We start from the raw sequence: 24,534 nt of genomic DNA, 5'->3' as shown, positions 1-24,534 counted from the left end.
GGGCAGCCTGTCCCAGTGCCTGACCACCCTTCCCGTGCCCGAGGGGGGAGCAGCTCTGCAGTGGGAGCCCTGGAGGAGAGCAGAGCCCGGCTGTGTGCAGGGAGGGCTGTGCTGTGCCTGCAGGATGGCAGCCCGTGGGTCAGGGAAGTGATTGTTCCCCTTTTCTTGGCGCCTGTTAGACCCCAGCTGGAGTGTTGTCACCTGGTTTCCACCACCACACACCCACATACACAAGAAAGATGTTGATAAAGTAGAGGGGACACAAGAGAGGGCCACCAGGATGGCCAGGGGTTTCATCACCCTTTCATGTCTTGGAGAAGATGCAGCTGGGCTCTTATGGAGGTGAGTGCTGGGAGGAAAGGACACCACTAGAATAAACAGAAGGAGAGGATGTTCTGACTGGATAGAACAAAATATTCCCCCGGGATGTGGTGGTGGATCTCTCTCGGGTGAATTTCAGGCTTTGGCGGAACAAATCCCTGTACAACATGGTATGAGTTCTGTATTTACCCTGCTGTGTGCAGGGTGTTGGACTGGACCTCCCAAGGCCCATCCATCCCAAATAACCCTGTGTGTTGTCTCCACTCCTGAATTTGGTTTTCCCGTGAGAAAGTTTGTCGAAGCTCACTCCCATCTATTTTTTCATTCCCAATTCCTAACAATTCCTTGAAGTGCTTCCCCAGCTACTGGGGGATCATGTGTGGGACACCTAGAGCACCCCTTGGCTTGGCTCTGCTGGAGGAGCTGGAGCAGCTGCTGGGCTGGGCAAGCCCCATCCCAGCCCTGCCCCAAGCTGCTCAGGGCCGTGTCTGCTCCCATCTTGGGTATCTCCAAGGATGGAGGCTCCTCAACCTCTCAACCTGTGTCTGTGGCCAACCACTCTAAAAGAAAAAAAAATTTTCTTGTGTTTAAATTATATTTTTTTTTTTTTTACTTCAGTCTGTGCCTCTCACCCTGCCTTGGACTGAGAATGTTCTGTCTTCTGTACTTCCCCCATCAGGAATCTGCACACATAGGCCGGATGTCTCTGAACCTTCCCCAGGTTGGGCATTTCCAGCTCTCAGCCTCCTATCTGCTGGATGCTCCAAGCCTTTAATGACCTTGGAGGCATCTCTTTCTCTCAGTGGGTGGTGAAAACATCTCCCACTGCTGGCTACGTGCTTGGGGAAACAGATGATGCTGCAGGGATCAGCTCATCTGGGACTCCTGCTTTCTCAGGGCAATCTGCTTTAGCTCAATTGCCTGCTGAGTTGTAGGGTTTGGTGTAATGTGGAGGGGAAATAAATCCCCTCCAACACCTCAGCCTGTGCCATCCCCTCTCCTGTGCATCCTTATCTTCAAAGGGGACATTTTTCTGTTACCTGTCTCTTACAGAACTGACTTTTAAAAGCTTTTTAAAAAAACCAGAGCTTTTTAAAGACAGATTTACTTGCAGGCTTTAAAAACAACACACATAAAATAGAGTTTAAATAGATTTTTTTATTATTTCTTGTGATTTTTCTTTATATTAGATTTCTTTTCTCAGTCAAGAGACAGCATTACAACCTAACAACCAAAACCAGGTTACATACACACAGGCACACTACGAACGTACCCCAGGCAGTCGTGTCCTTCACTCTGTTGACACACAGCAAATGTTTACACAGTGTCCTACGAGGAGGAGATGCCCTTTCCCTACCAACCTCGCTCACACCAACTGAACACAGAACACACGAAAAGGACAGATTTTGTCAGCTATGAGTTTCGGACAAGGTTTCAGTCCTACAGCATAGGTGATGTAGAAAAACGTGGGCCTTGTTTTTACCTCTTCTCCAAGGTCCAGAGTGGCAGCTGACCCCAGTTAAGGCATTCAGCAGAGCCCAGGCATGGAGAGCTGCTTGACGGCCACGCTCTGCCCCGGGCTGGCAGTGGGCGCAGGGTGGCTGGGCATGGCAACATTCTCCCATGCATTTTAGGGAAGGCTTAAGGTGACCTTTTCCAACCTTTCTCAAGAGGAAACACCGGCTGTGGAACACACCGGCTGTTCTGGTGCTCGTCCTTCCTGCTGCTACTGCTCTTGCTTGCTCTCCAGGCATGGCCCAGCAAGGAACTGGGGTTTAGGCTGAGCTTTTCAAAGCTGCCTAAGATATTTAGCATCCAAAATGCTAAATGCTTTTTAGCTAGAAAAAAAAATTAAATCTGAATGTTTTTTGGGGTAATCATTCTGTTGGGCTTCTCTGAAAAATCTTCACGACGACTTTGAAAACAACACAGAAACACAGAAATATCAAAAACTGACTCCCCAGCCACCTCTTGCATAGGACTTGTAACTGCAGTTCAGTGATTTATTCAAGTTCTGTAATTGTGTTAAAAAAAGATGACAAATCATGAAAAAGGGTGAAGGCACATGTACAGTCAGTCCAGCATGGGGATGGATAATGTGCAGGGATGAGTTTTACAAGCGGAATAGTTGAGGTTGATACAGACAGACAGAATATTGCAGTGCTCAGTGGCTCTGTACAAGAACAGTTCTGATACAAGAGAAAATTTTACTAGTTTAACTGTTACACCTTGTGCTGTTCCCTCATCCCTTGACTTCCTGAAGCATAAAGCTGAGGATAAGATTTTGGTGAGATTTGGGCACAGCTGCTCCCAGCTTCCCCGACAAGGAAACACAAGGTGAATGTGAAAGAGTAGACGAACTTTGGCTCCCTGTGCAACCCATTTTTATGTTACACTTAGAACTTGCTGTGCTGTTTTCCCCTCCATTTGCAAGGAATAAAATCTTTCCCACACACAGGTAATAAAATAGGATGAGAGTGGAAGGCAGAAGGATTTTCAGGTTTAGCTGTAACAGAACCAAAGCTTTGCAGCAGCTTTTGTGCTCTGGGACATGGGGTTACATACCTGTATCTCTGGGGCTGGGAAAGCAACCCCCTTGCCAGCCCAGGAGGTGTTAGCTCTGAATGACTGCACAGGGGACACACCTGGGTGTCAGTCACTGCTCTGCACAGGAGAATTAAAAGGAGGATCATGTGTAAGAGCCATGTTTGCTATTTAAATGGCACTGCTCGTCCTTGTCATCCTCATCCCTTTAAGGAAAATTGTGGGTTTAGTTAATGACACAGAGTCTTTTAAGAAAAAAAAAAGAAAGGCTGGTGGAAGACACATCAGTGAGTGGCATGGAAGGGGAGACCTCCTGCCCAAGCCATGTCCGGCTGTCCAGAGCCCAGGGCTGCTAAGGGCTCCCACCAAGGGGGTCCTGGAGACAAGTGGAGGAGAAGGTGGCATCTCTGACAGGTCTGAGGACACCTCTCACCAAAGGAGGGACTTGACAGCCAGGCAGAGCCTCTCCCACTGCTGCATCCAGCTTCTTCCTACAGCCACAGTCAGGCGACCCGTGGATCATGAGAATGGGGTGAGGATGGAGCCTGTGAGGATGATGGGCAATTACTGACTTTGTATGGAGCATATCTGAGAGAAATGGGCAGAGATGGAAAACTCCACCCTAAAGAAGACAAGCCCTAAAAGGATCAGCCCCAACTAAGGCCCATTAATGTCCCCAGAAGGTCTGATGGGTGGGTCTGACCATGGCAGTTCTCTGGGATGGAGAGGTTGCCAGTGCCGTGGGTGTCTGTCCTCAGATTCCAGTCCCTGTAAGCAGCTGTGCTGAGGAGGTCAGCAGACACAGTCCTGTGGTGGAGAAGGGCCTGGGGGGAAGCTCTGAGAACTTGGGGGCAATTCTGTGGTGCTGGCACATCCCTCCTGCCACCAGCATTTATGAGTGCAGACAGCAAAGGAACAGCAAACTCCGAGTCACTTGTGGGAATGGTGGTTGCTGACAATCTCTGGTGCCTCGAGAGTCCCTGCAGCACCAGCTGGACACAGATGACCTCTCATTTTTACCTGGACACTCAGGAAAGACTCGGGGACCATCACCACCAATCCCCAGACCAGCAGGGCTCGGCGCTGCCTTTTGGTAGATGCTGAGAACCATTTTGCTTGACTTGAGATGACCTATCACTTCTTACTGTCCATTAATTATTAGAAATTTAATCTCTGGGGACTCACTTGTTTTTCAATAAATTCACATGACATTTAGTTTCCACTTGATGCAGGGCGCTGGAATTTATACTGGTCCTCCAAAGGAGTGACTGCAAAGCTGTGGAAGTCAAGCCTATAAACTCACTGTAGTTTTTTTTCTTTTTTTTTTTTTTGTTCTGACTGGTATGATAAGACATCTAAGTGGGTATTTTTCTCCCCAGTAGGGTTGGATGGAAGAGGAAAAGGTATTGGTATGATGTAAAATTATTGATTAGAAACATGCCCAAAGAGAGAAAATTCCCACAGCAGTCTTTGGGATGAGCCATGCATTTATGTTATCCATGATGAGAAAGAAATACTGACTCCCATGAAAAGAGCTGTCTTTCTCCCAGATGAAGCTTTTGTGGCAGACGTTTTTTTTGGAAAGAGCATTTGTGAGTGCAGATTTCAGAGCACTCACACAGGTGAGGAAGACTTTTGCCACTACTCTCTTGGCAGCCCCCCAGCCTTGCAGCACAAGCGACAGCCAAAATCAGAGGTGAGGATTTGTCGTGGCTGCCAGTGAGTGCCCTGCATGTGCTGTGGCTGTGCCTTAGCCTCCAGCCTGGCCTTGAGTGGTGCAGGAAGCACAGCCATGGGAAGGTGGGGGGCATGGGGGTGTCCTGATGCATCCCAAGAGCTGGCACTCCTGCAGGAGGGCCTCCCTGGTCCCATCCTGCTGGCTGGGGGAGCCTGACCACCCATTGGGGTTCATCCATCGCGTGAGTACCAGGGCAGCTGGACCAAAACAACTCAGCTGAGATGCAAGTCTTGCTTGGAGAACATCCCTACACAATGGTGGTGGAAAGATCCTTCCCACTGTAGGGGTGTGCTGCCTCCACAGGCTCCAGCCAGCACTGACAGCGCTGCCCTCGCAGCTGCCCGGGCCCGTTCCTCACTGCAACTCCAGAGCGGGGCTGCAAGGCTGCTGCTGTGGCTGGACCCATCTCCCCTGTCTGAACCCCAGCACTGCCATGCCGCCCAGAAAAGCTGGCATTTACTGAACGGGGATTTGCCCAGGCCACTCCACCAGGAATTCTTTTTTTATGCTTTCAGTGCAAGAAATACAAAAATTTCTTCCCTCAAATCCGCCTGTCACCTACATCACCATTTCTCCAGGTGATCATTCCAGTGGCTTCCCCCACCCTGGCTGTCTCCTGATCCCAGTGATGTCATGGGAGTCAGGCCAGAACACCCAGCTCTACTGCACTTGCCAAATCCTCGGAGGCTCAGTGCTGAAAATCTGTACCTGTTTGTTCACAGGCAAGTCCAAAAAGGGACAAGCCGCATTCTGGCAACTGTAAGGTGAATTTTCAGGACATGAACAAATAAAGAGGGGCTGCTGCCTAGGAATGGTCCCACCATGAGTGGCCACAGCTTCTTTTCCACGCTGGAATGTCAGAGCACCAAACCCTGCAGCTCCTCTGACACAGCCTGGGCAGCCTCTCACCACCATGTTCTGCCACAGGCCCCATCCCTGCAGATCCCTCACAGACCAAACCAAACCCCACATCCTAGCAGAGAAGCCTGGAAAAGAGACATTTTTAAAGACCTCAGCAGATTGGTTTGTCCCTGAGTCCATGCTGTAGTTTCCCCCTACACAAATACGGAAAAGAAAGCAAAATCATCCCAGTTGTCCCAGCAGGACCAGCCCAAGGGGGCTCCCTGTGAGCACCTTCCCATCAGGAGCACCACACAACTCATCACAAACACTGGGTGCAAAAAAAAACCAACCAAGAAACCCCTAAAAAACTCAACCCCACACCCCAAAATAACCTACTGAACACTCACACCAGGCTGTGAAGTATCTACACATGCACACAGGTGCACACACCAAAGTTCTCAGTTTTTAAGCACCTTTCATTTGTTTTAAGATTCGAGGAGACAAATAACCTCAATGAAAAGGAATTTTCTTGCTCTGGCAACAATGTGCAGGAGATTTGGGATCAGGCCAGGCCCTGTGCTTGCTGCTGGGCAGCAGCAGAGCATCGCAGGGCTTCTGCAAAGCACAGGTTGAACACCCTTTTGCCACAGCACAGGGAGGGTGGGTCACACTGGGGGTGACAGTCGCCTTGCAGGGGGTTGGCAGGTGAGTGTTAGGTGTTAATACACAACAAGTGTGCAAACAACAGAGGGGGGTCACAGGAGCAGAGGTTTGCTGTGGTACATGCACTCTGCTGACCTGCTTGGACTCTGGTTTAATCTCTTCATGGAAACATTATTAATAATTTATTAATCCTTTATAAACATCCTCTGGATATAAAGTGTGATAATAGTTCTGCTTCATGTCCTGTGTTTGCTGGGCACAGCATGAGGAAAAACACCTCAGACTGGCATGGAAAGAAGAAAGGAAAAAAACAGTTTGCATTTGCTTCTGAAAACCAACATCACCTGATGGAAATGGTGCCTGGGGGCTGGGAGCTGGGGCTGGGTGTGTCAGTGCCATGGCTGCCCCAAGCCCACCAGGAACATGGCCAAGAGGTTCTGGGTCACAACAGATGAGCAGGACAAGGGAGGATTTCGATGAGGGATTTCTCCTGGGGTACCATTTCCATGCAGACCAGTGGGCACAGGAAAGCCTGGTAGATGAGACGTGGCAGGATGTGCCCTGAGCTCACTGCTGCTCCCCGGCCCCTTCCTCTGGGAGCTGTGGAGGGGTAATGGGGTCGCAACCAGCCTCTGATTTCTGGAGTGCTCTGGAAGGTGACTTCGATGCTCGGGAGGAGAATTTGGAGTGGAGAACAGGCTGGGAGGCAGGATGCTGTGTGGCTTCACTTCTTGATGTGTAATTGGGCTGGAGAGAAACCGGTTCCTGTAATGGTACTGCCCAGTGGCCACAGAGCGGATCATGCAGCAACATGGGAAGAGTGGGACGGGGAAGGACGTCCGGGAGCTCGGGCTCAGCCCCTGCTTGTCATCACAAGCACCTGTGCCAGAGTCCCTGCACGTGCCATGCTCCTGGTTCACACCAGGCATCACTTCAGGGGGGAGAAAAGGCATTTAGTGTGAAGTCCAGGAAGCCAGAGGAGGTAAAGGTTCCCCTCGAGTCAGTGTATTCACCAAGAAGACACCAGAGGCGGGACGGGGCGATCTCCGGTGTGGGCTCGGGCTCGGCGAGGGACGGAGGTTGCGGCGAGGCCCAAGGAGTGCGGGGCAATGCCAAGGGCAGGGGGAACGCCGAGTTCCCAGCTCTGAGTTTTTGGGAACACGATGTCATGGGAGTGGAGGAGAAAGGCTGCAGGTGAGCAGCAGCAGCCACTCCTGCGGGGCAGGCTGCCCAGCCCAGAGCCTGGACCTGTTTGTTTTTAATCTCTTTGAAAGAATTAATAACTACCAGGTGTCTGAGGTTGGGCTTACCACAGTTCCTTCAGCCGAGGTCCTCGGCTAATATTAAGGGATGTAACACAGTGAATGGAAGAAACTCCTGTGAAATCAGAATTTTGGGGGGGGTTGTAAGGGTATTTCTTTTTTCAGAGGGTAGGAATTCAGGCTGTGAGCTGGCCACAAGCAGGACACTTTCCATGGGCACAGGGTGCAAACCTGTTCCTAAAGGGAGGGAGCTAGGGGCAATCAGCAAATTTCTGCTGGGTTTGGAGCCATCTCAGCTGGTGCTGGAGCCAGTGAAAAGTCTAGGCAATGTTCCTCCAAAGGCAGAATAAGTCCGTCACGGGAAGGGGAGGGATTTGCATTAAAGATCAACATTTTCTACAATGGGATTTGGCCCTTCATGGGAAAGGATGCAAATTTTAGTGGGGTGGGGAAAGAAGATGCACCCATTACAGCTCCTGTTAAAGTAATCCTTCACTTGGGCTTGCCCCATCTAGACCCTTTGCAGCCACTCCCAGATCCATCTTTGTCCTTACTTCAGCCTCTTCCCTCTGGCCTCTTCTTCAGCATCTCTTCACCACCACCATCGACATGCTTTGCCACCTCAGGGAAGCTGTGCAGATCATTGCCTCTCCCCCTCCCGGGGACTGACATAGGCAGCCGATGCTCCTTGGCTTAACAGTGCCTCTTCCAAGCATAAAGGTATAGAGGGAAATATATACACACACATATACAGGCGTATCTGTAGGGATACAGGTGTGGCTGGGGCGGGCAAGTGGCTCCAGGAGGAAGGGGCTTGCTCGGGTGGGACCACCAGCCACGGTGATGCCACCACTGCCCTGGGCTGGCCACCCCTCCTGGCACAGTGGCCAAGGGCTCCGGCACGGCGCTGGGACGGTGATTTGATTCCTGAGATTGTTTTGAAGGTTGATTTAAAAAAAACACCGTGAGGCGTCAGGAGCCACCTGGCTGACCCGGCCACAAAGGTTCCACCAGTGCTTCCCACCACAAGCCCCTTCAGGACCAGCAGTGGGGGTTTGTCTTATCGTGGTAAAAACGTAACTATTTCTATCAAGGAGGGAGGGGAGTATTTGCTGGTTGTGCAGGGAGGAAGCATTACTTAGTGTCATTGACGAGATTTTCCTAAAAATCCCAAATCTTGTGGCTTCGTTGCTCTTTTCACTTCTGCTCGGTGTCTCTGTGACATCCCAGCCTGGCTGTACGTGGAGTCATGATGTTGTGAGGAAAGGCACTGTTGTCACAGGCTTGTCAGGACAAACAGGCTTCGCCATGGATTTCGGGAATAGGTGATTTCCCTGGGAATACCGATTTCCTGTGTGAAGGCTGGCGAGGCTGTGAGGATGGGGGGGTCAGCACGGCCCTCCATGCCGGCAGCTCCAGGGGTTGCTGGCCCAGCTGGCATCGAGGGCGAGGGGCGAGGGGAGCAGAGAGGGCGCGTGAAGGAAGATGAGGAGCGTGGGCCAGGAGCGCGGGTGTGGGGGCGTGGAGTGGAACCGCAGCCGGTGTCGCCGGTGTCCGTGGGGGCCGGCACTCCCGGGGGCGGTGTCGGCGGGGGGTGAGGGCCCCCTCGGCGGGGCAGCGGCGGCGCAGCCGTCCCGGCGAGGTCAGTAGTTGCAGTGGCGCTGGCAGGGCTGGTGCACGAAGGCTCCGGGGAGCTGCTTGGCGCGGCGCGGCGGGCGCTGCCGGGCGCGGTTCTGCCGCTGCAGCGCCTTCTGGCCCAGCCGGTGCCGCTCCGCCAGCTGCTTGGCCCGCTGCACCCGCTGCGCCTGCCCCACCTTGTCCAGGATGGCCGCCTTGACCGCCAGGGACCGGCCGTGGTGCGCCACGTGCCGCTCCAGCCGCGGCTCCGGCACCTCCCTGCGGAGAGAGGGGCCGTCAGCGGGGCCGGCACTGCCCTCACCCTCCCCAGGAGCACCAACCCCCTCCCCACACGCTGTGCCCTGGGATGGGCTGGGCACCTCCTGCCCCAACAGCCTCCCGAGGGCAGGGATGCTCCAGCACAGGCAGGCTCTGGGACACCTGGACAAATCCAGACACCACCAGGAACAGGGCGTTCCCACAGCCCTCTACCATGGCTAAGTCTCTTGAGCCTGGTCTATCTCCATTTCACTGTGACGTCTTTTGTCCCCTGGCTAGTCTCAAGTCCTCTTTGGCCATTCTCTGCCCCCTCCAGCACTGAGCAGCCCCTAAAGGTCTGGAGATCAAGCTGTGGCCCTCAGGGAGACTTTGGAGAGAGAAGTCCTGGAGGAATGGTGTCACCAAGCCAGGAGCAGTGTCCCCTAATCAGGAATGGTGTTTCCTAGCCAAAAACAGCATCCCCTAACTATGACTGATGTCCCCTAGCAAGGAACAGTGTCCCCTGACAGGAATGGTGTCCCCTAGCCCAAGGTGAAGTTTACCTCAAATTCTTACTCTTCCCCTGTCCCAGTGAGGGGGCCCTGGGGGAGATGCTGGAGGGCTGGGACTGGGGGGCAGCAGGGACCCCCTGGCACGGTGGGAGCCAGGGCTTGGCCAGCATTGGCAGGGCTGAGTCTGTGCATGGTTCAGGTTTTCTCCACACAGTGGAGGCAGCCCTGGAGGAAGGACAGACCTCCAGGCTGTGGTCCCAGGAAGGCGTGGGGAGGGCTCCAGTACCCAGGCCTTGGGGAGCAGAGGGCAGCAGGGCCATTTGGGGCATTTCTGTTTATTTTCCTCCTGTGCTAAGCTGTAGTTTGGGGCAAGAAGCTGGTGATGTCCCACTCCCACACAGCTGTGGGATAACCCTGTGCTGGGCCAGCATGGGGCCAGAAGGGGGATCAGGGGTCTTCAGCACATTCCTGCCTGGGATCTTCAGGGGGCCACTGTGCCCAAAGGCTACCCTGTTGTATTTTTTTCTATTTTGTTTGCTTTGCTTGGGCTGTACCTATGGAAAACCACAATGTAAGCCCAGCCTGGCAAATCCCCAGACGGGTGATGCGGTGACAGGCGGTATTAGCACGGGTGGCATCACGCACGAGTGGCATTGGCCATGCCAGGAAACCCTGCATCCATGGCCATCCAAACATGCTGCTGAGTCCTCCTCAGCAGAGGATTTTGGGACACAGGGGCTGCCAGCCTTGCACAACATCTGACCAGATGTGCAGAGTACTCTCTTGAGATGGGGCATGGGGACAATTAATGTCCCCCACTGCTCCACTCTGTCCACAGGACATACTCTCAGGTGTACGAGGGGATTTGGGATGCCAGGCTGACCGTCCACCCCGGTCCCTCAGTGGGTGCTGGGGCTGCCAGCCCCCCACGAACACCCTCAAAGTGCACTCACCCGGCAGCATCGTCCTCGGGGCCCTCCCCATCCACCTCGAGGGTGCTGGTGACGTAGACGGACATGCTGGGGTGCTCGATGAGCAGGTCCTCCATGGGGCTGCTCCCCACACCGTCAGGGCCGGGCTCTTCTGCAGTAAAACAGGGGGGAGGGGTGACAAACCAACTCTCGTCCATCAAGCAGGGACCGGCCGGAGCCGGGGAAGCGGCCGGTGGCGGACTGGGGGGCGTCGGGCGGGGCCGCGCCGAGCGCCCGGTACCGCCCGCACCCGCTCGCCGGGCTGGGCCGGGGCGGGCACGGCTGCCTGGGGGGGGTGCAGAGCCATGCGGGGCGAGCGGGGACACACACGCATACCATGTACAGTGGGGAGGGGAGGGGGAGAGAAAGGGGCATCGTTAGTGCAAGACACACCCCACCGCCACCGCCAGAGACGGGCACGGCCCCGCGGGCAGGGACGCGCCGGCGGCGCCCCCGCCCCAACCAGCACCCACCGCTGCTGAGGGACCCGGCTCCAGCTTGGAAAGGGGCCTGGTTAGGCAAGCCGAACCAAGAAGTGGGGGAACCAGCAGGATTTACTGCAGCAATGGTTTTTCCTTCTCTAAAGGAAGGAAGTTCAGCCAGCAAGAAACGCTGCTTTTGCCTTTTCTCTCGGCACCCGAGCCGTGCCGTGCCGTGCCGTGCCGTGCCGCTCCAGAGGAACGCCGGCATGTCTGTGCCCACAAACACCACCCAACACTTTGCAAACATGGAAACCAAGCACACACACAGGGGAAAAACAGTCCACACCTTTTCTCTGGAAGAAATCACGGGAATAAATTCTTCAGCAAAGGTTTTCGCTGTGCCTTCAACTTCAGTCCCTTAGAGGCCGAATTTTGGGTGGCTGATATGGGAGCTGACACCCCTCCAATGCCCCAGCCTTTAATGCTTTCCCTTCCTCATCTCTACCTGGCAAAAGCACTTGGGCTGGTGCTTTTCTGGGCTGGTGGTGCTTGGAATTACTGGTGGTGTAATGAGAGAGGAGTCTGCACCTAATGTTAGGCTCATCGGGATGCCCATACCCATTCTCAGACTCATCAGGGGGATTCGAGAGAACCCGTGTCAGTGAGGGGGGAGGCAGTGCAACATCTATATAGGTGCATGTGACCCTGTGCTTGGGTGAGGTAGCAGGAGGAATCACAGGTGAATGTGTTCTTGCGTGGAGAAATGCAGTGCATGAGCATGAGCATGGTATTCCCAGCTCCATGCATCTCCAGCTCCTCCCTTAGCTGATGTCCCAGCCCAGGACTCAGGGCAGGTCACAACTGGCCTTGAAAACACAAGAATGTCTTTCTCCAGGTCAGTGGATATCAGTCTATTAATAGTTGTTGACATGATGGGCTGAAGATTATTTGTCTGCCTGGAGACAGCCATCGAGCCTGGCTGGAGCATCCCCGGTCCAGCAGTACTCCCTCAACAGGGGTCTGTGGGCACAGGGAGCAGGGGGCTCACTGCAGCCTGTCCAGGGCTCCCTGCTCCCATCCTTTGCCAGCCTGGGTTTTAATGTCACAAGCAGTTTTTTGGGATCCTCAAATCCCTGGGGATATATTCCCAGCCATATCCTGGGAAATGCTCTTGGCTCCCTCCCTGGGTGCTGAGCAGAGGCAGGCTGGGCAAGGGGCTGAGAGGAGCATCGGAATTACTCCTGGAAGATCTGTGTAATGTGGGTGCATTTTGGGGTAACGACCAGGCTGAGAGGGACCAAATCTGGAGGCTCCCTAAACTGCTGGGAGGGAGCCAGGCTGGAAGCTGCTGCTGGCCACCACGGCTCCAAAGGGAAGGATGGGGCTAGAGACTCCACATCTCGCTTTTGAGGTGCTTCACATAACTCCAGCCTCAGAAACAGGGCTGGAAGAATCTGGTCCCTCACTGCTCAGGGACTGCTGTGGGAACAGACGGCAATGGAATTAGCAGTGGGATCGTCACAAGCAGACTCTGCTGGAACCCAGCGCTGCACCGAGAGCCCAGCCACATCACTGGGAAAAAAATGGGAGTGTTTCGTACCACAGCCAACCCTTGGTCCCCTCTGAGCCAGCTGCAGTCTCAGACCCAGGGATCAGGGCACAGGCCAGTGTTTCTCTGGCTGGGGAAACTCCTGGCTCCTTCTGGCATGCTTTAGGCTGCAGCTGCTGCCAGCTGGCCCAGACTCCTGGCAGCTGCACACTCGCCGCTCCAGGGACGTCCTTGCAATCAACCCCCTCCCATGTCACTGCTGTGACCCACTCTGGACAGTCACCTGAGAGCCCAGAGGACAGGGAACCCTCCACATCTGCCTGTGCCCACACCACCCATCACTTCCACCAGCTCTCCATAGTGCTCCCTCCCACGAGGAACAGGGATCCCTGTCCCTCATCCCAGGCTTGTTCCTGGTCTGGTCCCCTCTCCAGGGGATATGGGGGAGAACTCCAATGAACAACTCCCACCACAAAAACAAGTATGGTGGGGACAGGCAGGGCACATCTGCTCAGAGACCTGCTGCCTGCATGAGGGAGGAAGGGAGGAGAAAACCCTCCTAAACCTGCAGGATACATCTGGTCCCCTAGGCTGGGGCACCACAGCTGACAGCACGGCCACCAGGAGCTCCTGCACAGGCAGGCAGGTTTGTCTGTGACCAGAGGGGTCACTGCTGGATTTGCAAGGAAAAGGTCATAAAAATATCACTGTAATTGGCTGAGTCATCAATGCCACAACAGAAACTCCAAGGTCTCCATGGAGCTGGAGAAGCTCCACACAGGAGGAATTCAATCTGTCTGGGTGGTGTCAAACAGGCTCTGGATGGTTGTCACCATCCCTGGGAAGGGGGAGCCCTGTGGGCTCTCTAGGTACAGGGACCTGGTGGCAAACATCCCTTGTGCTTGGCATGGGCACTGGGAATGATTTGGGAATATAACCCCTTTGGAACTGAGATTTGCTCCCTTCAAATGACCCAAACGTGACCAGATCATTGGTGGCACATCCCCAGCTGGGACAGCCCCACCACCTATCCTCTCATGGGGACAACCCTGGTGTCCCACCAGCTCCTGGTTTGCTTTCAGCAAGGGCAAAGCAGAGAGCAGCTGAGCCTGGCTCCTCCTAGAAAAGTGCTGGCCAGGGCACAGACAGGGGGTAGAGCCTGCATGGGTTGGGTTCTCCACCCCACCGAGCCCTGGCACCAGGATCACATCAAAACTCTGGATAATCTCCCTGGCTGGTGCCCTGCCAGGGTCCCATCCTGGAGGATCCTGGGCAGTGGCAGCCCCAGCCAGGGATGCTGACACTGCTCTCACACTGGTGGAAAGTCAGGAACCATCAGTGGGAGATGAAAGAGGAAAGGAGGAGAAGGTCAGGGGCTGCTGTGGTGACCACAGGGCTGGGCACCATGGGCAGGGCAAAGGGACCAGGGGAGAAAGGATGAAGGGCAGAGCTGATCCCATGTGGTGTGAGCTCATCTGCTGACATCTCAAGGGGTTTGCCCTGCTCCGAAAAGACAAGGTTCAGCAGAGGCTGTGGGAAGCCAGTCCTGCTGCTTTCCTCACCTGCAAGATCAATTACGAGCCAGCCATCCTCCTCCTCCTCCTCCTCAACAAAGGGTTTGGGCTCCTCTAGGCCCTCTGGTGTGCTGCTGTCGCTGAAGAAGAGGCTGGTGAGACGCTGAAACATGGTTGGGAGTGGTCCAGTGGGATGGACAGTGAGTTAGAGCTACTGCTGGGCACCAGCTTCCAGGCACGGAGTTGGGAGTGATGTGCAGGGAGGGTAAAACAGCCCTCGAGGTCTTCTTGATGGCAGAGTCGCTTTGCTGCCAGAGGAATCAAAGTTAAGTGGAGTTTAGTGCAATTGTGAGATTCTTCACTTGGCTTCAGTGCAAAGGCCTGTAAAAGGAGAAAGGAATAATGCATTAGGACTGGCTGGTAACATGGCCCTCCTGTATCCCGGGGGCTTGGATGAGCCTAAGGGAACAGCAAAAAGGTGGCTCTGGCACTGATCTGTGCCATGGGCTGTCCCAGATGGTGGCACCTCCAAGGACATCAGGTATGGTGTCTGAAAGCAGCAGTGAAGGGCTGGGTGCCTGTGCTCTGGAGCCTCCACCTGCATCAAGCCCCATATCATGTCCCCTTCCTCACAGGCGGGATCTCCCTGGGGACCCCTCCACCAGAGCTGGCAGGGACAGAGCAGGGACTGTCCCAGAATCAGGTGAACGTGCTGAGCCCCTCGCAGCAGGCAGGGCGAGGACAGTTATCACAGAATCACAGAATGGCTTGGATTGGAAGGGAACTTAAAAACCACCCTTTGTCATGGGCAGGGACACCTTTCACTAGCCCAGGTTGCTCCAAGCCCTGTCCAACCTGACCTCAAACACTTCCAGGGATGGGGTAGCCACAGCTTCTCTGGGCAACCCATGCCAGGGCCTGCCCACCCTCACAGGGAACAATTTCTTCCCAATATCCCACCTAACCCTGCCCTGTCAGTAAGAAGCCTTCGCCCTCGTCCAAAGTCCTCCTCCATCTCTCCTGGAACCCCTTCAGGCTGGAAAAGGCTCTAAGGTCTCCCTGAAGCCTTCTCCAAGTGAACACTCCCAGCCCCCACAGCACCTCCATGGCCTCTTCCAGACTCGCTCCAACAGCCCCAAATCCTTCTTGTGCCCCAGAGCTGGAGGCAGCTCTGCAGGTGGGGTCTCCCCCGAGTGGAGCAGAGGGGCAGAATCCCCCACTGATGTGCTGCCCACGCTGTGGGACGGGCCCAGGATGCTGCTGGCTCTCTGGGCTGCCAGCACACACTGTTGGCTCATGTCCCACCTGTCATCCCAGCCCTTGGTGAGTCTCTGCCCCATCCGTGCTCACTGTTGTTTTACCCCTGGGGAAGCACATCTCCCTGGTGTGGGCAGAGGTCAGCACTCACTCATTTCAGTAATGACTGCCAAGCTTCTGGCAAGGCACAGGGACAGCAGCCACAAGGTGCACTGTTATTTGTGTGGACAAAATGCCTTTTGGTCCAGAGACATTAAAGGGCATTAAAATGCCATCAGGAACTCCAAGAAGGGAGAGGAGAGAGTGGGATGCTGCCATGCTTGGCATACTGACATGGGTGCATTTAGAGGGTAAATCCCCAGTTCATGGCTTTGTTGCCTGAGGGGCCATGGAGCCTGTGAGTGTTCCTCCACCCTTGTGAGGCTCACCTGCTCTAGGCAGTGTGGAAAAGGAAGGGTGCAGGGAGGCACCCTTATGTGTCCATATGGTCCATATACATCCCAGTCCTCCAGCAGCTCAAGTTTTAGCTCAGACCTGCCTCCCAATAGAGTGGCTTCTCCAGCCATCCTGGGAAGGTGGCTGGCCTGGGCACTCTGCAGTTCTGGGGCTCGGGCATCATTCATCCCTGTGTGATGGCTATGCCTTTTGCTGTCTCTCAGGTGCCTCGGGAGGTACAACATCTGCTCCACAAGGCAGAAAATGAGAAATCAAGGGGGCCTTACCCCTGAATGGATCCCCTGGGCATCACGGGCTCTGATCTGTGCCACGCCCAGGTGCAGAAGGGAGTGATGGAGCAGCCCTGGAACACACAGCTCTCCCTCCCTGGCACGACCAGGGCAGCAGTATGGCACTACCTGACCCCTTGAGCAGGTTGCAAGCCCCAGGTGACTTAGTTGCCTCAGAGGCAGACCATGGGCTACCACAGTACCCAGCTCCAAATCCCAGTGCTCCGGGGTCTGGCCCAGCTTCCCAGTCCCTCTGGGATGGCTTGGCTGAGGCTCTTGGAGCATCTCACCAGGACGAATCAGAAGTCAGGGAGAACTCCCTGTTCTTAGAGGGTCCTTAGAGGGTCCCTGAAGACACTGAGCAGGGAGGTTTTGGGCACTGAGACATGACAGAGTTGATTCTCCAACTGCAGTCAGAGCCCTCACCTTCCAGCCCTCATCACCACCACGACTGTGGCAAAGCCTCAGCTCTTCTGTTATCCTCCAGTGCTCATGACTGAATTATCCAGACACCCCCTTTACCACATCATTAAAGCACAATAATACAAGTTAGGGAAACAACAGGAAGAGGGGCTGACACCCAGCTGGGCACTGAACAGAACCCAGCCCATCGGGCTCCCTCATGTGCTCCACACGGAGGGCAATGGGATGTCCCTCCTGTGGGATGTCCATGTGCATCCCTCCTCCTCTGGGCCAGGCTGGCAAAGGGCACCAGGGTTGGCCCTGAGGGCTGTGGCACACAGCCACAGCTGCATCACATGTCAGCTCTGCCTAGAAACCTGGCATCTGCCTGAGCACTATTCAGTAAATAGCTTTTAATATTATATTAATGTTATTTATTTAAGAAGTTTATTAAATATCGAACAGTGTCAGAAACCCCACAGCTGCCAGGTACCTGCTGGTGATGCCTCAGGGCCTCCTGCTGTTTTCTCCTCCCAGGCCCCCAGTCAGGAGGGAACAGGGTAGCTCGTGGCAGGCACGAGGGGTCATGGGGGGCTCCAGTCCCCCAAGGCCCTGGCCCAGTGTGAGGTCAGGAGGGGATCCATATGCTTATTGAGCTGGGGCATTCCCAGGCTGGCAGAACTGCTGAGTCAAAGCTGACCCAGTGTCACCAGGCAAGTCCTCAGGGTGACACACTGAGGCTGGGGACAGCAGGGTCCCCTGTGCTGTACCCCAAGCTCTCCATGCTGGGAGGACACTGTCAGTGTTCTTGGCCTGCCTCATGTAATTTCCAGTCTTTTCCCCTGCCCAGATGTGGATGTCACCCAACAGCAGAGCTGGGGACAAGAACTGGCACATGGGGATGGGGGAAGCCCGTAGCCCCAGTTTGGCTTCCAGGGAAAGGTCACCTAGAAAAACACCCAAGCAGCTACCACAGGCCAGGGGATGAGCCAGGCAAGGATTCTGCTGCCAGGCTTGGCATCACCAGAGTGCTCCCTTTGCTCTTGGCTTTGGGAGTCCCCAGCAAGGAGCTCATCCTTCAGTAAGCTCAAAGTCAAATGACCAATGACACAGTCAAAACCTTTTAGTTTTCTTTTGTTAAAACATGACAACAGCTTTAACTGGACAGCAGAAAGACTGTTCCCCCTCTGTCCTCTCCTGAACACCTTAGAGCATTTGCTGCTTAGAGACTGGTCCCCAAAAAATCACAGGGTGCAGGCAATGGGCCAGTCAGGAGCTAAATCTGAACTTCCCAGGTACCCACCCCAACCCAGAGGTAACTTGCCTTTTCTGCAGACACAGCAGACACTATTATTTTCAATTGTCCTCTCTCCCAAATTTAACTTCATTTTCCTTCTCTCAATAGTTAAAGAGCCTGGGACCACACACCCATGACTCACAGTCAGCACTGTGATGAGGGGTCAGCAGGGGCTGTCCTGCTCCAGAGGAATCCCAGGGCACTCCGGAGGGTTGGGCAAAGGGCAGGGGGCTGGCGGGCAGAGCACAGGGGCTCACAGGCAGCTGTGACAGCTCTGGGGGAAGCAGGAAAGAGTTAAAAACTGCCCTAAGAGCAAAACTTGATCATTTTAAAGGATCATTCCCCAAAGAATTCAAGTAAGCCACCAGCTGTCACCCTCTCTGAGTCAGGGAGCAGGGGATGGCCTTGAACCCCTCCCTGGGGCAAGGGGGTCCATGCTGTACCGTAGAGCATGGCTGGGCTACAGTGGCAGAGTCAGCCCCACGGTGGTGCCCAGGGAGCTGTGAGGGCTCCTGGCAAAGCCTTCAAGATCAAACCCGCAGGGTGAAGGCAGTAGTGAGATCCTGGCAGGCAAGGGCCAAAATCAGAATTAATCCTCCCCCTCACTTTATCCTGTTTGCTCTGAAAAACTTGGGTTGAAGAGGCAGGATGAGGTTCTGATCTCCGAAACTCTCAGCAAGTTTGTGGATGACACCAAACTGTGTGGTGCAGCTGAGCAGAGGGAAGGGATGAAGCATCCAGAGGGACCTGGGCAGGCAGGAGGAGTGAGCTCATGTGAACCTCATGCTGTTCTACCAAGCCAAGTGCAAGGTCCTGCATCTGGGTCAGGGCAGCTCCCAGCACAGGCTGGGGGCTGGGTGGGTTGAGAGCAGCCCTGGGGAGAGGGACTTAGAGGTCCTGGTGGGTGACAAATTGGATGTGACTTGGCCATATGTGCTGGCACCCAGAAACCAGGCATGTCCTGGGCTCATCCCACACTGTGGGCAGCAGGTGAGGGTGGGATTCTGCCCCTCTGCTCTGCTCAGGGGAGACCCCACCTGCAGAGCTGCCTCCAGCTCTGGGGGCCCAGCACAGGAACGACAAGGAGCTGCTAGAGAGTCCAGGGAGATGCTCCAAGGGCTGAAGCCCCTCTGCTCTGGAGCCAGGCTGAGAGCTGGGTGTGTTCACCTGGAGAAAAGAAGGCTCCTCCTCTCTCTCAGGGAGACCTGAGAGCCCCTTCCAGTGCCTAAAGGGGCTCCAAGAGACCTGGAGAGGGACTTGGGACAAGGGCCTGGAGGGACAGGGCAAGGGGGAATGGCTTCCCACTGCCAGAGGACACGGTTAGATATTGGGAAGGAATTCTTCCCTGTGAGGGTGGGGAGGCCCTGGCACAGGTTACCCAGAGAAGCTGTGGCTGCCCCATCCCTGGAAGTGTCCAAGGCCAGGTTGGACAGGGCTTGGAGCAACATGGGATACTGGAAGGTGTCCCTGTCCATGGCAGGGGGATTGGAACAGGATGGTCTTTAAGGTCCCTTCCAACTGAAACTATTCCGTGAGTTTGAGATATCCCAGCCACCCGAGAAGGGAGCAGCTTCTGGCCAATGTGATCAGTACATCACCCTTCAGCTGCTCCAGATCCTCTCTGCAAGCCACCAAGAACATCAGCTCCTTCATCAGCTCATCATGGAGCACTGGGGGTGACCTCTTCAGCCCTTCACAAGGTAAAAGACTTCTTGGCCAGCTGCTACCCAGACAATGAGATGGCCATATGCCACCTCAGTCTCAGCAGGTTCCACCAGGCACTTCTCTGGCTCGGACAGCCCACAGCCATCATCAGATCAAGCTCTGAAGTTTCTCCAGGTATTTGGAAAGCCTCTGCTTTCCCTGTGGGAAATGTTTGCCCCATTTACACCAAGGGAACTGGGGCAGCCTCACAGGAACTGCGGGGCAGGAGGGACCCCGATGTGTCCCTGCCAGGGGATTTAAGTCACTGCTGTGCCTTGTCACCAGGCACAGGTGGCGCCCACAGAAGCAGTTTGGACCAGGAGGTGGCTTCTCTGCCTGGAGGTGTGTCCTCCTTGGGACACAAGGGGACTGCCTATGCACCACATCCTTGGGGCTGAGCTGCTCCAGAAAGCACATCCCCACCTCCTGTCCCCTGCCAGAGCCACAGCCACCACCACATGACAGCTTCCATCCTTCCCAGGCTTCCACAACCTCCTTACTTGGCATGACAACTCCATCCCAGCCACTGCCAGCACGAGAGGACAGCCCATAGGTGACATTCCCTCGGGGACAGATGAGTTTCTAAATGAATGTTTAGCAGAATCCTTCCACAAAGCCCAACAGCTTTTACAACGAGCCAGAAGGTATTAAATATTAAAAGTTAAAGTAGGAGTAAGGAAACCACAATGCATCAAGTTATTTTTCCCCCTTCAGAAACCTCAACACAATAATTAGTTTTCTGAGTCACCACTGCTGCAAATAACCCCAGGAGCTAAGAATAGGCAACAGGAGCGGCAGCGAAGCCCCGGGATGCGCCGGAGCTCGCCAGGGTGGGAGCTGCAGCCTCGCAGGACTGGCAGCTCTTAAAAGTCACGGTCTGCAAGAACAACAGCAACTCCCCTTGGAAGTGGCAACAGGCTCCCTGAAACTTTCCATAAATACTTGTTGGCGGGAGGGATGCTGCTGCCAGGCGGCAGGAGCGGTCCTTCCTCGGCACAGCTAAGAATACCCCACGCAGTCATCCCGGCAGGCGGCGGAGGTACAAATCAGGTGCCTTCCTCCAACCCACTTAGGAAATGGGATTTTCAACACATTTTACCTAAATTAGACAAGCGTTTCACAGGCTCTCTGTGCTGGATGTATCAAAGTCCTAACCTGGCACAGAAACACAGAGCAAAGAAGGGGGTCCAGCAGCTGGGCAGCTTAGGGGGGCTCTGCTTATCACCCCCCAAAAATCACTGGCCCATCATCCCTGTACTGTCCTCTGTCCATCCCTATCAAGGGAGGGACCAGAGCAGACAAGGGCCTGCCTTGGACAGTTTGGCAGGGCTGGATTAACTGTGGGACAACGGTCCCACAACCACTGTGCTACAGCTCCAACTAATTCCCTTGCTTTGCCAGCAGCCTCATTGAGGAGGTTCACCCAGGGGGAGCCCTGGGCACAGGGACAGACCTGCACCCCAAGGCTGCTGCCAACATGGACAAACCAGAGGTTGATTCACAGCTAGAGCCTCTTTTACAGCAGATCAGGGGAGTGGAGAGGTGAAAAAGCAGAGAGCAGTTTAAAAAATCCAAAAAAAACCCCTTCTTCTTAATAATGGCAGAGCAAGCCAGCATCTGAAAGGGCTTTCCTAACTCAGTTCAGGAGCTCAGTTGGGACTGAAGTCCAGACCACACTTGAAGGAGGGGGACCCTGCACAACTGGGAGGATATGTTTTCCTGGAGCTGGTGTCCCCATTGGCATCAGCTCGAGTGTCACTGCTGCAGGAAGGTGTTTTTCCCAAGGACAAAAGTGACCTTGTGCTGTTTGATGTCATCACACACAGTCCTGGAAAATCTGTCAGTGTTCAGCAGGATCTGAGCAACCAAGAAATTTTAGATTTGCTATGAGCTGTCCTATGAAACTTCAGAAGGTTTGCACGAGGTGAAGCATCCTGGGGAGCACCGAGAGGGGAGCAGCCCAACGTTACACCCTCGTAAATCACAGAGGCAGAACTACCTGGCACATTGGACTTCGACACCACAGGAGCACCGAGCTCCCCATCATTTCCCCCAAGCCCACCTGGGGCCCTTCTTGCAGAGCAGGGCTCGCTGTGCAGTCAGCACTAAAACCCTCTTTGACACAACTTCACACTGCAGGTTTTTCCAGCCGTGCTGTGACCAGGTGCTGTCAGTTTATTATCCAGGGGGAAAACTTCCATTATGTTTTTCCCTCTGTGTTCAGCCAGATAAGTACCAGTTTGATTCAAGAGGTTCCTAACAGTGACAGTGAGCTACAGCAGACAGCCTTTGTCTTTTTTCATTGTGTGTTTGTTTGGGGCTTTTTTGGAGGGAGGAGGAAAAATAAAAGGAGAGGAAAGATTTATTTTAGAGCAAAAAAAAAAAAGTTCTTGGTACTTTGTAGACTAAGCCTGGTGGGAAACAAGGTCCAGCACAGTCCTGTCCCAGAGCCCAGCACCTGCTTCTGGGAGGGTGTCTGGGATGGTTTCCTATCGCAGCAAAACCTGGGCCAAATGAGTGACAGCACTTGGCACCTGCACAGCTCAGCCCTCGCTGGTGCAGCTTCAGCACTGCGGGTTGCTGGGCCCAAAAAAAACACTTAAAACCAATATTTTGGGATCCCAGGGTGCCAGTCCCTTTGCTCAGGCACTCTGGGAAGGGCTGTAGCTCCACTGTACTCAACACATATGTATGAAAGAATTAAAAAAGCAATAATGTACTTTTTAACACATTTCTACAGTTACTCTCCACAGAGTCCAAGTTTTAACACCCCCTTGGATGGAAGCAGGAGTAGTTCCCAGAGCCTGCCAGGCTCAGCTGAGCTGAGAGGTGTTAAACCCAGAAGAAAGTTGCCCTTTTAGGATTTATGCCATTTTTGAGCTGTCTCAAAGCAGGTGCTCTTAGGGCAGCGATAACTGATGGATGTGGTACCTGATGGACTCCTGGGCTCAGCGTCCTGGGATGTGGTGGAGCTGCCCCACAGCACAGATGTCAGCGTGGCACTGCCAGCACCCTTCCCCTGCCATGCTTGGCCCCTTCCCAGGCATCACAATTAATAAAAATATGAAAGCACACGTCCAAACATCATTAAAACCCATGGGATTTGTGAAGGAAATCAAGATCTAAAGATCGAGGGATTCCAGAGTACCAAGGATTTGCTGGAAATCAGTTAAATACAAAATACATTTCTGTATTATAGATTTGCAAATATTTACATTCTTCACACATATTTATATTATATAGCATGCTATATAGACTCTATTTTATATAGTAAATAATATATACTATATAGTATAGAAAGGTGTCCCTGCCAATGGTAGGGGGTTAGAACACGATGATCCTTAAGGTCCTTTCCAATCCAAAACCATTCTGTATATTTTATACGTTTACATATATTTATATTATATTTATAGTTACACATTCACATTCCTTTTCTAAAAAGCCAGACATCCTCTAAAGAACACGGAGGGGACACATCCACGTTTCCTGCTGGGAAAAAGCCACAGCTACGACTGGCACGGGAAGGACACGGGAGGGGTCACGGCGGGACAGGGGGGACAGTTATGACGTCTCAATGTCATATGCAAATGAGGCGACGTCACCGCAGCGCAGCCAATGGGAGCGCGGAACGGCCGCGAGTCTTAATCCGGTGATGAAGAAACAAACAACAGGCGGGGGGGGACGCGCAGGGGGGTCCCGGGGACACCCCCCCCGCAGGGCCCCCCTGCCCGCACGGGCGGCAGAGCCCGCGGAGCCCCCACCCCGCGGCCCGACCCCGTCCCGCGGGACTCACCGGTGGCGGCGGTGTCGGGGCGGCGGGAGGCGCTGAGGTAGAGCCGGTGCCGGGCGCTGGCGATGGCGGTGCTATTCGGTGCCGGTGCCGGTGCCGGTGGCGGTGCCTGTGTCGGTGTCGGTCGGTGCCGAGCGGACCCCCCGGTTGTGCCGAGCGGACCCCCCGGTTGTGCCGAGCGCCCGCCGCTCCCCCGCACAAATCGGGACCTTCCCACAGCTGAGCGTGACGCCACAAAGCGGCCCCGCCCCCGCCCGCCCGCAGCCAATGGGGGGGGCCCACCGGAGGGCGGGGCCCGGCCCGGGTGGGGACGGGGGACAGGGGGGGACACGGGGGGAGCGGCACGGGGGACCCAGGGGAACACGGGGGAGCGGCATGGGGGACACGGGGGAGCGGGACGGGGGACCCAGGGAACACGGGGAGCGGCACGGGGGACACGGGGCCCAGCGTGCGGCACACCCCTCGGGAAGGGGGCGGCGAGGGGCTGGGGACCCCCGGGGCCGCTGGGGGAGAGGGGGGCTCCGGCAGCGGGGGCAGGGAGGAGATGGACGGAAAATAAGAGCTGAAACCATAAGAGCCCCGGTAGCGCCCAGCCCCGCCCGCAGTGCCCGAGGACGCGCGTGGGGGGGACAGGAAGGGTGCGGGGAATGCTCTGAACGTACCGAAGGGAAGGGACGGAGTCTCGAGGCTTCCCGGACACCCGCTCCCTTCTCCTGCTGCTCTGAGGGGGCCTCATCTAAAGAGAAACTTTGGTGGGACACGAATGAGGGGGCTGGGGGTGAGTGAGGGGCTGAACCCCCTGGATGGGGCACACGGTCATTACCCCACCTGCGAGAAGAGCAGGGGTCTGGGAGGACCTGCAGACCAGGAACATCCCAGGGGTGTCACAGCCCCCCAGGATGCTCAGCAGCACCAGGTTTGCCTTTGTCCTCAGCAGAGGGACCAAGGGTTTGGGTTGACTCTGTGCCAGGTTTGTCACAAGGCAGGAAATTGTCCGTATAAAGATAGAACATTTATTAAAACAGTCATTAATGGAGCAGTTTGGGTGTCTGAGTCATGCATGGAACAGTTAGGATTCATCTGGCATCACAGGTGAGAATTCCCCATTGCAAATTCACAAGAGGCAGAATTTAATTGTGTCTTAT

At 54.8% G+C, this 24,534-nt stretch overlaps 1 protein-coding gene across 2 annotated transcripts; it reads right to left on the bottom strand.

The window, feature by feature from the left end:
* Window positions 1-1,459: 1,459 nt before the first annotated feature.
* TP53INP2 (tumor protein p53 inducible nuclear protein 2) lies at window positions 1,460-23,598 on the bottom strand. 2 transcript variants are annotated; one of them, XM_050313800.1, is made up of 4 exons: window positions 23,393-23,598; window positions 14,263-14,595; window positions 10,712-11,015; window positions 1,460-9,267 (listed from the first exon to the last, which is right to left on the bottom strand). In XM_050313800.1, the coding sequence occupies exons 2-4, from the start codon at window positions 14,384-14,386 to the stop codon at window positions 9,015-9,017; spliced, it is 681 nt and encodes a 226-aa protein (XP_050169757.1). In that variant the 5' UTR covers window positions 14,387-14,595; window positions 23,393-23,598; the 3' UTR covers window positions 1,460-9,014. The 2 variants fall into 2 exon arrangements, with proteins under 2 accessions (XP_050169757.1, XP_050169758.1); XM_050313801.1 differs by having other exon boundaries at window positions 10,712-10,841.
* Between the last annotated feature and the right edge of the window lie 936 nt (window positions 23,599-24,534).

The sequence above is a fragment of the Myiozetetes cayanensis genome, unplaced genomic scaffold (genome assembly GCF_022539395.1).
Source record: "Myiozetetes cayanensis isolate MyiCay16 unplaced genomic scaffold, myiCay2020 scf19, whole genome shotgun sequence".
NCBI lineage: Eukaryota > Metazoa > Chordata > Aves > Passeriformes > Tyrannidae > Myiozetetes > Myiozetetes cayanensis.
Note: the sequence above shows the minus strand (reverse complement) of the source record. Positions and strands in the feature narration are given on the sequence as shown.